The sequence below is a fragment of the Chrysochloris asiatica genome, unplaced genomic scaffold (assembly GCF_000296735.1).
Source record: "Chrysochloris asiatica unplaced genomic scaffold, ChrAsi1.0 scaffold00022, whole genome shotgun sequence".
Taxonomy (NCBI): Eukaryota; Metazoa; Chordata; class Mammalia; order Afrosoricida; family Chrysochloridae; genus Chrysochloris; species Chrysochloris asiatica.
The window spans coordinates 25,538,139-25,552,930 of record NW_006408540.1 but is presented as its reverse complement, the minus strand read 5'-3'; the positions used below and the strand labels follow the sequence as shown (position 1 = coordinate 25,552,930).

At 38.3% G+C, this 14,792-nt stretch overlaps 1 protein-coding gene and 1 pseudogene across 1 annotated transcript; one reads left to right on the top strand and one right to left on the bottom strand.

The window, feature by feature from the left end:
* Positions 1–2,999: 2,999 nt before the first annotated feature.
* LOC102820212 (cell wall protein DAN4-like) lies at positions 3,000–3,564 on the bottom strand. The gene is made up of 3 exons (XM_006837692.1): positions 3,548–3,564; positions 3,293–3,491; positions 3,000–3,179 (listed from the first exon to the last, which is right to left on the bottom strand). Exons 1-3 carry the CDS (start codon positions 3,562–3,564, stop codon positions 3,000–3,002), a joined length of 396 nt encoding a protein of 131 aa, XP_006837756.1.
* Positions 3,565–4,360: 796 nt separating this feature from the next.
* The window catches only part of LOC102819833, a 51,904-nt pseudogene continuing 41,472 nt past the window's right edge, over positions 4,361–14,792 (top strand).

Genomic DNA, 14,792 nt, shown 5'->3' with positions numbered 1-14,792 from the left:
GATATTGCAGATGATACAACCTTGCTTGCTGAAAGTGAAGCGGACTTAAAATACTTACTGATAAAGATCAAATACTTCAGTATGGATTACATCTCAATGTAAAGAAAACAAAAATCCTCACCACTGGACCAGTAAACAGCATTCTTATCAACGAAGAAAAGATTGAAGCTGTCAAGGTGTACATTCTTCTTGAATCTACCATCAACATTCATGGAAGCAGCAGTAAAGAAATCAAATGATGTATTGAATTAGGCAAATCTGCTGCACAAGAAGTTTTTCAAGTGTTGAAGAGCAAAGATGTCAGCTTGAGGACTAAGGTGCGCCTAACCTGGTATTTTCAATAACCTCATATACATGTGAAAGCTGGACATTGAATAAGGAAGAGTGTAGAATAATTGATGCTTTTGAGTTATGGTGTTGGAATATTGAAAGTACCATGAGCTTCCAAAAGAACAACCAGATCTGTGTTGGAAGAAGTGCAGCCAGAGGTGCTCCTTGGAGGCCAGGATGGCCAACTTCATCTCTCATACTTCATCTCTTATACATGTTGTCAGGAGGGAGCAGTTGCTGGAGAGTGATATCATGCTTGGTAGGGTGGAGAGTCAGAGAAAAAGAGGAAGATTCCCATAGAGATGGATAGGCAATATGGCAACATCAATGGGCTCAAGTGTAGCAACAATTGTGAGGTTGGCCCAGGACCAGGCAGTGTTTCATTCTGTTGTGCATAGGGTCGCTATGAGTTGGCACTGACTTGATGGCACCTAACAACAATAACAATATATAGGGTTTCCAAGGAGTAATCGTGGGTTTGAACTACCAACATTGTGGTTAGCAGTCCAGTGCTTACTTTAGTGCCACACCAGGATCTCTCTATAACCATTACCGCTATCTAGTTCTAGAACATTTTTACTACCCCAAATGGAGATAGATCCTTTGCCTCACCAACACCATCTCCATAATAACTTCCACTTTTTCTCTCCCTTATCACCTGGTAACCACTATTCTACTTTGTGCCTCCATGAATTTGCCCAGAGGTTAAACAATGGACTGCAGACCACAATGTCAGTGGTTCAAACCCATCAGCTGCTTCTCAGGAGAAAGATGAGGCTTTCTGCTCCCACAGAAGATATAAAACCTTAGAAACACTATGTAGTGTGGCTATGAGTCCGAACTGACTCAATGGTACTTAACAACAACTACCACATCTTACAAATCAGTTTATACAATATGTCCTTCAATACTGAATTTCAATGATGTTCCAAAAAGAGTAACAAGATGCAGCATAGTTCTGGGGCACAGGGCAGTGGTGTCAGTTACCCTTCCCAATTTACCATTTACACCTGATTTGACTTTTGAAGTATCTTTTTAAAATTGTAACAATATAGATATACAATAAAACATTTGTCATCCCAACAAATGTTTTTTTCTCCCTCCCGTTTACTCCCCTTTTTTCCTTTCCCTTTTTTATTTGTTAAAAAATTCCCAATGATTTGTCCTAATGAGAAAGTAAATGTATATTGCTCTCTTCTAGGACATGGAAAAAAAAAAAAAACTTTCCTTTTTTTTTCCTTTTTTTTAAACTGCCTTTCCTATCATCCAAGTTAGCATGTGTCTATATGCCCTAGTGAATAATTCTCCCTTCCTTCCCACTCCTGATAACCATTGTAGAATACTGATTATAGAGGGAAAACCTTTCCTTGACTTTTTACAGTAATGGTCTCATACAATATCTGTCCTTTTGTGACTGATTAATTTCACTAAGCATAATGTCTTCCATGTTCCTCTATGGTATACAGTGTTTTGCAGATTTATCATTATTTCTAAAAGTTGCATAAAATTCCATTGTTTGTATGTACCAAAATTTCTCCAACCATTCCTTGGCTGATGAGCATCTAGGCAGTCTCCTTCTTGCTATTGTGAATAATGCAGCAACAAACATGTGTGTACATATATCTATTCATGTTGTGGCTCTTATTTTGTGAGGATATATACCAAGTAGAGAAATTGCTGGGTCATACAATATTTCTATATCCAGCTTTCTGAGAAAGTGCTATATGATTTTCCACAGTAGTTGTACCATTTTTCAGTCACCCCCAGCAGTGTACAAGGGTCCCATAATCTCCACACTCTCTCCAGAATTTGTTTTGGTTTTTTGCTGTGGTAAAATGATATCTCATTGTTGTTTTGATTTGAATCTCTCTAATGGCTAGTGATCCATGGGCATTTATTTCTTCATATGTTTGTTAGCAGCCTGAATGTCTTCTTTTGTGAAGTGTCTGTTCATGTCCTCTGCCCATTTTTCAATTGGAATATTTGTCTGCTTCTTACTGAGGTGCTGAACTGTTCTATAAATTTTAGACAGTAGTCCCTTATTTGATATGCCATTGCCAAAAACCTTTTTCACAGTCTGTGTGTTCTCTTTTGATAAAATCTTTTGATGCACATTAGTGTCTAATTTTTAGGATGTCCCAGACATCTATCTTGTATTCTGCTGTTTGTGTGTTTTAAGTTTTGTTTGATAAAAGGTCACTTTTAGTTTACATAATAATTCAAGATTGCGATAGGATGGACAATGTGTGTAGGTGGTGGCAGAGGTAGCAAAAGAGGTGGCTGAAGTGGTGGTGAAGGTGGTGGTCATGGTGGTAAACATGGTGCTGGGTGTGGTGCACATGGTAGTTGTGGAGGTATTGGGGTGGAGAAGGTGATGGTGATGGTGAAAGTTTTGGTGGTGGTGGTGGTGGTAGAGGCAGTTGAATTGATAGAGGAAGTGGAGGCAGTGCAGGAGGTGGAAGTGATGATGATGCATTTGTGGAGGTTTGTACTGTTAGAGGCGGTGCTAGTGGTAGTGGTGGATGTGTTGGTGGTGGTAGCGGTGATGGTGGTGGCGATAGTGCTGGTGGTAGAGGAGATGGAGGTGGTGAAGGAAGTGGAGATGGTGGAAATGTTGATGGAATTGGTGATGACAGAGAACGTGAAAGTGTAAGAGGAGGTGGAGGTGGTCAGGATGGTAGCTTTGGAGGTGGTGGAGGTGATGGTAATGCATATGTGGAGGAGGTGCAGTTGGAGGTGGTGGTGGTGGAAGTGGTGGAGATGGTAGAGAGGGTGGTAGTGGTGGAGGTGCAGTTTGAGGTGGTGGTGGTAGAGGAGGTTGAGGTAGTGATAGAGGTGGAGATGATGGAAACGTTAATGGAGTTGGTGGTGGTAGAGAAAGTGAACATGTAAGAGGAAGTGGAGGTAGTTGGGGTGATGGAGGTGGTGATGGAAGTGGTGGTGGTAGAGATGAAGATGCTACCATCCACAAAGTGGATGTTATGAAGGTTGAGGTGGTAGAGATGGTAGTGGTGGCGGTGGTAGATGTGGCAATGGTGATGCAGGTAGTGTTGGTGTAAGTGTTGGAGGTGGTGAAGGTGGTATTAGAGGATACAATTATGGAGGTAGTGGTGGTGGAGATGATGGAACTGGTGCTAGTAGAGGTGGTGAATGATGTGGTGCTAATGGTAGAAGTGGTGGTAGTTGTGGTGGAGTTGGTGGTGATTGTGATGGACACGGGGTGGTTGTAGACATGATGCAGGTAGTGAAGATAGTTGAGGTAGTGGTGGAGGTGGTGGTGGTTTTGGTAGTAGTTATGGAGATAATGGGAGTGAGAGAGGAGGTAGTAGTTTGGGTAATAGCAGTGGAGGTGATGAAAGTAGTGGAGGAGGTGGTATTGGTAGAGGTGGTAGAAATGGTGGTAATCGAGTTGGTGGAGGTGTTGGTGATAGAAGTGGTGGAGATGGTGATGGTGGTGGTGGAGGTTGAGATGTTGGTGGTTGTGGAGGTGTTGGTGGTAGTGGACAAGATAGAGGGAGGGGTGGAAGTAAAGGTGGTAATGGTGGTAGAGATGGTGATGGAGGTGGAGGCTGTAGAGGAGGTGGAGCTGGTAGGGGTGGTGATGGTAATGGAGGTAATAATGGAGATGGTGGTGGTAGAGGAGATGAAGGTGTTAGAGGAGATGAAGGTTGTGAAGGAGGTTGACATGGTAGAAATGGTAGTGGTGGTGGTGGATGAGGAGGTTGGATATGAAGGTGGTGTTTGTGTTGGGAAAGGTATTAGAGGTGGTGGTGTGTTAGAAGTGGTGTAGGTGATGTTAGCAGTGGAGATGGTAGCGTTGGTAGTGATTGCTATACACATGGTGGTGTTGTGGATGTGGTGCAGGTGGTAGTTGTGGAGGTGTTGTGGAACTGGTGAAGGTGACAGAGGGGAAGGTGCTGGTGGTTTTGGTAGTGGTGATGGAGGTGGTTTTAAGGGGTTGAGGTGGTGGAGCTCATGGTTGTTATGGTGGAGCTGCTGGTGAAGATGTCAGTGTGAAGGTGTTGGGATTATGGTGGAGAGAGCGATAGAGGTGGTGGTGGTAGAGGAAAGAGGTAAAGATCATAAAGGAGGTGGTGGTGATGATGTTGGATGTGATATACTTGGTGAAGCTAGTGGCGTTGGTGGAGGTGGTGGTAGTAGAAGAGATGGTGGAGGTGGTGGTAGATTAGTTGGAAGTAGTAGAGAAGGTAAAGGTGGTGGTTGGGGTAATGGGGGTAGGGATGGTAGTGGATGTAATGTAGAGGTGGTAGGTTAGATGGAGATGATGGAGGAGGTGGTGAGTGGTGGTGTTGGTAGAAGTAATGGGTGGTAATGTAATTTTGAAGTTGGTGGGTAGTGGTGATGGTGGTTGTGGGTGGCAGTACAGGTAGTAAGTAGAGGTGGTGGTCATCTGCTCCACACAGTCATTCAGAGAGTCAGTTGAACTGAGGCATTGAAATATTTAATTGAGGTTTCCCGGGTCACCCTGACTGTTAGCAACTGCCTTCTGCTAAAATTTTCCCCCATTTATCTCTTGTCTTCTCTTCATGTTGGATCATTGTCATTTGTCATTAACTCGACTCTCATTCATGGGACCTCATGTGAGTCAGAGCAGAATTGTATTCCAGACTGATGTTTTGGAAATAGATAAGCAGGTGTTTTTTTCGGAGGTGGGTGGACTTGAACTTCTAACCTTTCGGTTAACAGCTGAATACATTAACCATTTCACCATTCAGAAACTCTTGTTGGTTCCTTAACACTCCCTTTTTGAGATTGCTAATGTGCCTAGCTTTAGCAATGCCCCTCCTATCCTGGTCTTCTTCTTTGCTTTTTCTAATATTCTCTGGGCCGGGCAATCAACCATTAGGTTTGCTTGACTACAATGAAAATAATTATAAGAGAGTCTAACAGGGAGTGAGGGTGTATTTCTTTTGAATAAGTTGCATCAGATTTAGTGACTGTATTTTGTAAAATCTATTTTTGTTGTTCTGATGTCTCCTGCTTATTTCCTGTTCATTGCCTCCATTCTAGAGAGGGCAGGTGTTCTGAGGAGTTGAAGCAAATAAGACTATTCTTAGTTGAGCAAAAAACCCAGTTTCACTCTGGTAATTCAGTTGTGCTCAAGACATAAATCAACCAACCCCTTCTCTCAAAAGCCCTTACCATTGATTCATCCATAATTTCAATTTCCAGACAAGAAACACTTTCAGACGTAAATTATGTATCTGTGAATCTTTTTATGAATACATTTTTTAAAATGCATCACCATTCTTCCACCTGCTCCTCATCACCATTCCAGATGTTTCTAGAGTTGTGAGACTATAACATTTTTTGGGTGGTAACTTGGAGTCTTGATGTAGTGCTGCAGTATAAGTACTGGACTACTAAACACAACTCTGGCGGTTCAAACCTACTAGCCAGCCACTCCTTGGAAACTTTATACAGGGTTGCTATGAGCCCAAACTGACTTACTGCAATTGACAATGAAAACTTGTTCTGAATTTCCTTTTCATCTAGCCAGTTTTCTATCAAAGGATCAAACAAACAAACAAACAAAGACCAAGTTTTAAATAAGACTTTCAGGTATTCAGGTATTTAATATTTCTTTGTTAGTTGGCTTGATGAAGGAAACTTAGCCATTGTTGTATTTTTGTTAAGATAATGTTTTCAGAGTTAGAGAAACGATTTGATATCCTGAAAAAACCAAAACCTTCTGTGCTAACTGATTCTGAGGAGGACTGCATATTTTAGCTTCTTACACATTACGCTGTGTCTATGATTTAAGTTTCAAATGACAGGAAGGGAAAGAAAAACTTCTGTTCTTTTCAATCAGGTATTCTTAGAAATGCCAACTCATTTTTCTGCAGTATATATAGCACAAGTTAACAAGAAAATGAATCATTTCCAGTACTGCGTGGGAACTGAGACACCGTAGTAAAACAGCTTACTTACTGTAGTTCAAAAGCAATATCCTCTCTGAGTTTTAAAGTTTAGATTGTATTACCACACTAAGTGAACATGACTATGAAGAGGACTCACACCTAACCTGAGTTGTTATCAATGTTAATTGTACATATGCCTTAATACTAATGTTGTTAAGTGCCACCAAGTCGGTTCTGCATCAGAGACCCTGCATAGGGTTTCTGAGGAGTGACCGGTGGATATGAACTGCTGACCTTACAATTAGCAGTCCAGTGCTAATCCTATGTATTACAGTGCTGTTGTTATTTTTTAAGTGCCGTCCAGTCGGTTCCAAATCATAGTGATCCTGTCAAGGGTTTCTAAGGAGCACCTGGTGAGTTTGAACCACCGACCTTGTGGTTCAACTCTACCTTGCAGTCTAGCATATTAACCAGCAGTGTCACACCATAATTGTTATTCTCCTCCGTGTTGAGTCAATACTGGTCACTACTGCCATGCACAACAGAACGCAAAACTTCAGCAATGCACTACCTTCACATTTGTTGCTGTGTTTAAGTCCATTGTTGCAGCTACTGTGCCAATCTATTTTATTGAGGATCTTCTTTTCACTGACCCTCTATTTGACCAAGCTGTTTTCAAATTCCTTGGCTTAGACAAGTGAGCACTGTCAGCATTGCTTACATTTGTTGAAACATCTCAACTGGTACTCAGTTCCTAGAGCCTAGTTTTTCACCAATGCCGTCAGTATAATTGATTAGGTATAAATGGTACACAGTTTTATAGATGAGTGTTTTGTCACAGCCAAGACAAGCATTTCTAGAATTCTGGGGGTCAGATACTGTCTCACTCCCCATTTTTCCCCATGCCATAGCTATCTTCTTTCCAAACCACTTAACCCATACCTGCAGACAGTCCCCAGTCACTGGATCAATCCTAACTTGCTACATGAGGAATTGCAAGGATGATCGATGGATTTCAGTTTGTGCTAGCTCTGCTTAGCTAGTAGTGGCTTCTGGAAACACAGAGTGCACAGGATTCTGAGGCTGTTCCTGGGCTCAGGGGCACAGTGTGCCATGGGGCAGTAAAAAGGTTGCAGTCAGCATACCCAGGGGTGGAAGCAATATTTATGAAGTCTAAAATTTGTGGACATTGGTGGTTCAATAGTTGTCTTCCCTAGTGAAGACTGGGGTCCCGATTTGTAGTCAATGCACCTGTCATTGAAAGCTTGCATGTTTGTTACTACTATGTTAGTTAGGTTTCAGTGGATCTTCCTGATTAAAACAGCCTAGGAAGAAAGACCTGGTGATCTACTTTAGAAAATCAGTCACTGAAAATTCTATGGATCACAGTGATCTGACCCACAACTACTCATGGGGATGACATAGAACCAGGCATTGTTTCTTTCCATTGTACATGGGATCTCAGTGAGTGGAGGGGCTAACTTGACAGATAGACAACAAGGGAAAACCCCCATCAAGATTTGTACAATTTTCAGGCCTTGAGGGGTGAAAAGGAGGGGCACTAAGACTTAAGCTTCACTAGCTTCCCAGTAAATCTATTTCTGACCCAGAGTCACAAACATGCCACCCCCATCGGGTCCAACACTAGTGACCTATTGGTCCAATTTATCAGTTTTCTTCCTTTATTGCTAATGCTTTTCATGCCCTGTTTAAGAAATCTTTCCTTGTTATGATAATATTTTTCTCTTTTAAAAAAAATAACTAAGATTTTTGGCATTTTAAAGCTATATTCCATCTTGGATTAATTGGGTATATTGTTTGAGGTAGTGGTCAAGATTCATTTTTTCTTAATATGGCTATCCAATTGATTAATTTTTTCAGTTATTAAATAATATAGTCATGTTTACTATAAACCAGGAGCTCTTATATGTTTCAGGATTCTGTTCTGTTCTGTTGGTCTATTTGTCCATCTTTGCATCAGTACAACATTGTTCCAAGTACTTGTGTCTTGTTGGATACCATCAAGTCAGTACTGATGCATAACGACAACAGAATGAATGAAACACTGCCTGGTCCTGCACCATTTTCATAGTCATTGCTGTATTGCAGTCACTGTCTGTTCATCTTGCTGAGGGTCTTCCTCTTTTTCACTGACCCTCTATTTGACTAAGCATGATGTCCTTCTCCAGAGACTGGTTCCATTAGACAACATGTCCAAAGCACATGAAATGAAGTCTAGCCATTTTCAATTCTAAGGAACATTCTGGCCGTATTTCTCCCAAAACAGATTAGTTTGTTTTTCTGGCAGTCCATGGTATATTCAATATTCATTGCCAATACCAAAATTCAAACACATCAATTCTTCTATGATCTTCCTATTCACTTATCAGTTTTACATGCATATGAAGCAATTGAAAATACCATGGTTTTAGTCAGATACACCTTAGTCCTCAAAGTGACATCTTTGCTCTTTAACATGTTGAAAATGTCTTTTGTAGTAGATTTGCCCAATGTAATATATCATTTGATTTCTGACCGCTGCTTCCATGGGTATTGATCGTGCATTCAAGTAAAATAAAATCCTTGACAACTTCAAAATTTTCTGTTTATCATGATGTTGCTTATTGGTCCCGTTGTGAGGATCTTCATTTTATTTATGTTGAGATGTAATCTGTACTGAAAGCTATAGTCTTTGGTCTTTACAGGTAAGTGCTTCAAAGCCTCTTCACTTTCAGCAAACAAGATTGTGTCATCAGCATATGGCAGGTTGTTAATGCGTCTTCCTCTGGTCCTTATGCCATGTTCTTCTTTACACAGTTCAGTTTCTCAAATTATTTACTTAGCATACAGATTAAATAAGTATGGTGAAAGGATACAACCCAGATGCATACTGAATTTAAGCCATGCAAACCTTTGTTCTGTTTGAATGACTACCTCGTGTTATAAGTACAGGTTCCACAGGAACACAATTAGGTTTTCTGAAATTCCTGTTTTACACAATGTTCTTCATAGTTTATTACATTCCAAACCATTGAATGTGTTTGCATAGTCAATAGAACACAGGTAAACATCTTTCTGATATTATTTGCTTTCAGTCAATGGTATCAGCAATGACGTCTCTCATTCCATGTCCTCGTCTGAATCCTGCTTGACTTCCTGGCAGGTCCCTGTTGATGTACTGCTGCAGTTGTGTTTTAATTAACTTCAGCAAAATTTTATCTGCAAGTGATACAAAAGATATTGCTCAGTAATTCCCTCATTCTATTGGATCATCTTTCTTTGGAATGGGCATGAATATGGATCTTTTACAATCAGTTGACCAAATAGCTATCTTCCAAATTTCTTGGCATAGATGAGTAAGCACTTTAAGTTAGGCATTTGTTGATTGAAATATTTCAGTTGATATTCTGTCAATTCCTGGAACATTGTTTTTGCCAAAGTTTCAGTGCAGCTTGGACTTTTTTCTTCAGTATCATTAGTTCTTGATCATACGCTACCTCCTGAAGTGGTTGACTGTCCACCAATTGTTTTTGGTCTACTAACTCTGTGTATTTCTTTCATTTTCTTTTTGATTCTTCTTGTTTCATTCAGTATTTTTCCCATAGAATCTGTGTATTCCAACAGGTTAGACCCTTGTGTGTAGTAGCCATTTATGTTGTGAAAAGAGACATTAACAATGAATAAATTGTCATCTTGCAAAATTCTATCATGCAGTTTCCTGCATAGTGTTATCATCAAGATCATATTTTCCAACTACCAATCTTTTTTTGTTTCCAATGTTCGCATTTTAATCACCAGTACTTACCAATGCATCTTGATTGCATGTTTGATCAATTTCAGACTACAGATGTTAGTTAAGATCTTCAATTTCTTCATATTTGGCATTGGTAGTTGGTGTGTCACTTTTAATAATAGTTGTATTAAATGGTCTTCCTTGTAAGTGTATGAATATTATCCTATCCCTGACAGTGTACAGTATTGTACTTCAGGATAGATCTTAAATTGTTTTTGTTTTCCATTATGAATTTAATGCCATTCCACTTCAACTTGTCATTCCTAGCATAGTAGATCTTATGATCATTTGATTCAAAATTGGCAAACACCAGTCCATTCATGCTCACTAATACCTAGGATAGAAAATCTTATGCATTCCATTTTATTTCCGACCAGTTCTAATTTTTCTTGATTCATACTTCATACATTTCACATTCCAATTATTAAGGTATGATTTCTTCTTTTGAAGCCATATAACACCAACAAATTTTGAGGCATATAACATGAACAAATGAAGATCCCGAAAGCTTTACTCCATCAGCCTGTTTGTAGCTTGACTCTGCTTTGAGGTGGCAGTTGTATTTTGAGCGACATCTAACGTGAAGTGCTCATCTTCCAGCACTGCATCAGAGAGTGTTCTGATGCTTGTCAAAGGTTTCCAGTAGCCAGTGTTTTTCAAAATTCAAAAATTTTGTTTATAGTATGTTTTTCTCTAGAAGTTCCCTTGAAACCTGCCCATCATGGACAGGTTTTTAAATACCTGCTGTTTTTTGAAATACCAGTGTCATAGATCCAACATTAGAGCAATACTCAAGTCACCATAGTATGACAACCTGCCAGATGAATGTTTTTTTTTCAAGTACTAGAACTTTAAAATAATCTTTAGTAATAAAGTCAACTAATTTTGCTCTCCAAGTGTATCTTGATGTTCGCAGCTCTCTGCATTTCCATATGAATTTTACAATCAGCTTGTCAATTTCCTTCAAACCACAATAAAACAAAACAACCTACAAAATTGATACTGTCTTAAATCTGTAAACCAATTATGGGGAGAGTTGGCAGAGTCACAATATTAGTCTTTCAATCAAAAACTTCATTTTGCTTGTATCAATCATCAACACTCATGGAAGCAACAGTCAGGAAATCAAACGATGTATTGCACTGGGCAAATCTGCTGCACAAGACCTCTTTAAAGTTTTGAAGAGCAAAGATGTCAGTTTGAGGACTAAGGTGTGCCTGATCCAAGCCATGGTATTTTCAATAACCTTATATGCATGCGAAAGCTGGACAGTGAATAAGGAAGACTGTAGAAGAATTGATGCATTTTAATTATGATGTTGGAGAAGAAGAACGCCGAAAGACCAAATGGGTCTGTGTTGGAAGAAGTACAGCCAGAGTGCTCCTTGGAAGCCAGGATGGCCAGACTTCTTCTCTCATACTTTGGACATACTGTCAGGAGGGATCAGTCCCTAGAGAAGGATATCATGTTTGGTAAAGTGGAGGGTCAGAGGAAAACCCCCAGTAAGATGGATTGGCACAGTGGCAGCATCAATAGGCTCAAATGTAGCAAAAATTGTGAGGTTGGCCCAGGACTGGGCAGTGCCTTGTTATGCTGTGCATAGGGTCGCTATGACTCAGTACCAACTCAATGGCACCTAACAACAACAATCATGAGATTGGAATCCTGGTGTAGTGCTGTAGGATAAGCACTGGACTGAAAGGTTGGTTTGAAAGGCAAGGCTGGCAGTTAAAACTCACCAGTGGCTCCTTGGAAACACTACACAGGGTCACTATGAGTTGGAATTGACTCGATAGCATTTAACAACATCAAAACCAATAATCATGAGATGGGAGCACAGTGGTTCTGTATGATAAGCACTAGACTGTGAATCACAAAGTTGGCTCTTCAAGCCATTCTCCATTGGAGAATGATATAACTTTCTGCTCCTATAAGAAACGCACAACTTTAGAAACTATACAGGGTTGCTGTAAATCAAAACTGACTCAAAGGCACTTAACAGGAACAGCTATGAGATATCCTACCATTGATGTAGAACTTAAAAAAAATCCCTCTCAATAATATTCTGTAGTTTCCTGTATAGATGTCTTGTACATCTTTTAGATTATTTCCAAGTGATTGATACTGCTATAAAAGGTTTTGGTTTAATATTGTTTTTCTGATTTTTGCTGATACATAGAGATGGTATTGACTTTGCATATTAATTTGTCCATTAATCTTGTTAACATTGTTAAATTCACTTATTAATTTTGTTAGCTTACATATTCCTTTGGATTTGCATGTATGTAATCATTTAATATGTGAATAAAGACAATCGTAATTTTTAGAAATCATTGTCTTTTATTTACTTATTTAAAAATTTTATTCACTAGGACATCAAGACAAAAGTTAAACACAACAGGTGATGATTTAGAACATTTTAATTTAATTCTCAACTGGAGAAAAAACACTTTCAGTATCTCACTGTTTAATTTTATGTTTGATATAGGGTTTTGGTAGCTATTTTTTATTGACTAAAGGAAGATCCTTTAATTTTTAGTTTGCTGACCCTTCTGTCATGAACTGTTGCTGCAATTGTTAAGTGCCACTGAATCAGTTCTTACTCATAGTGACTCTGTCTGTATAGGGTTTCCAAGGAGGAGCTGATGGATTTGAACCACTGACCTTTAGGTTAGTAGTCCAGTGCTGATCCTACAACACCACACCAAGATTCCTCTATTATGAATAGGCATTGGATTTTCTCAAATACATTTTATACATCTATCAAGATATTCATAAGATTTATCTGCTTTAATATGTTGATATGGTTAATTGCATTAATTAATTTAATAATGTGAAACAACCGTGACATTCCCTGGATAAATTCCACTTGTTTGGGTTATACAGTCATGCACGGCATAACATCTGTTTGGTCAATGTCTGACTGCATATACATCCATAGTTCTGTAAGGTTATAATTTTGTTCTTGTTACTATTAGTTGCCGTCGAGTTGGTTCTGACTCATAGAGATCCTATCTATGTGCAACAGAACAAAACACTGCCAGTCCTGTGTCAACCTCACAATTATTGCTCCGCTTGACAATGCTGCTGCCACTGTGCCAGTCCATCTCATTGGGGGTCTTCCTCTTTCTCTCTGACCCTCCACTTTACAAAGCATGATGTCCTTCTCCAGGGATTGATCCCTCCTGATAATGTGTCTGAAGTATGAGAGACAAAGTCTAGCCATCTTTACTTCTAATAACCATTCTGGTTTTACTTCTTCCAAATAAAATTTGTTTTGTTCTTCTGACAGTCCATTGTTCTTTTAGTATTCTTCTCCAATAAAAATACTTAATATTCTTTTTCAATAATGTTACAATAGAGTTCAGAAACCTCAGTTAGAGAATGGGATACAACAAGCACAGTAGCTTCAACACACAACAAAGTATACAAAGTAATTTTGCTGCCAGACATATAAAAGTAGAGTACATATATAACTTATAAACAGGGTCCAATTAAAGCATCGAGGGCCTTAAGTATGGATGATTTATGATGCCCTCTCCTCTGTTTATTCATACATATATGTGCCCGTCTTATCAACCCATGATGATGATTAAACTTTTTTTTAAAATGCAACTGTGAAATTAGTAATTGAATGCAAAAGTAACGTACACTATTTTAGCAGAATGTGATGAACTGGATTATAACATTTTTAGTGGATGACAGATACTAAGATTTTTTTTCTATATACCACGCTTTTTAAAAAACTTCTACCACATAACATACATTCCACTACAAAGAAAATGAGTTAGTGAACTTAGTTGTTTCAGCATTCAGTGTAAAATTCTGTTGATCTCCCACAACACAAAAAGTTGACTTTCACTGATTTTGTTTTAAACAGCTCATACTTCAATTTTTATGCTTGTATTTTAATACATGTTACAATTATAAATGAATAACTGGAAGGTGTAATAAAAGAAAATTTAATGATCAGAAAACAAATATACATTATATTTGATCTTCTATTATGGAATCATATGTGCTTAGATAAATAAAAGTTATTTTCCTTTGATCTATAAACTTAGTTCTTATGTAAGAATGAATTGTTGCAAATTATTATATTTTATTTTTAGATAAATCTTTCATCTCTACCATGTTATAATTTAAAACATTTCTTTCTATTCTTGACTCTTACAAATTTTCCAATGATTTCATTCCAATGACGGCATTGAATAATATCTACTGTCATACATGGTAAGCATAATGAATAGTGCATAGTTGTTGTATGCTAAAGATATTTTAAATCTCTTTAGGGATGAAAATGAGCATTCTGTTGTACACTTTGTGATCATTAAAGTTAGAAATATATGTATAAAGTATTGGGAAATATACATTGTATTTTATCTTCTATTATGGAATCATACATGCTTAAATAAATAAAATTTGTCTTTCTTTAATCTGTAAACTTAGTTCTTATATAAGAATGAATTGGTGCACTTCGCTATACAGGTTGCATCAAGTTAAGTCATAAAGACAAACCTGTACTTATTTCTTGCATGCTTTCATGCATTCTTCAACAGGTATATTCATATTGTTTAAGAAGGAAAATATATTTGAAATAATTTTATATACTTTTCATCTATCTATCTATCTATCTATCTATCTATCTATCTATGCCAAGATTCAAGTGTGTCAATGACAGTGTAGTATGTGCTTGCATGAAATTGATCTCTGGTAGGCAATACTTGTGAAGCAATTCTGTCATGTATTTGCTTCTATAAGAGTAAGCAGCTTTATAATCAGTATTT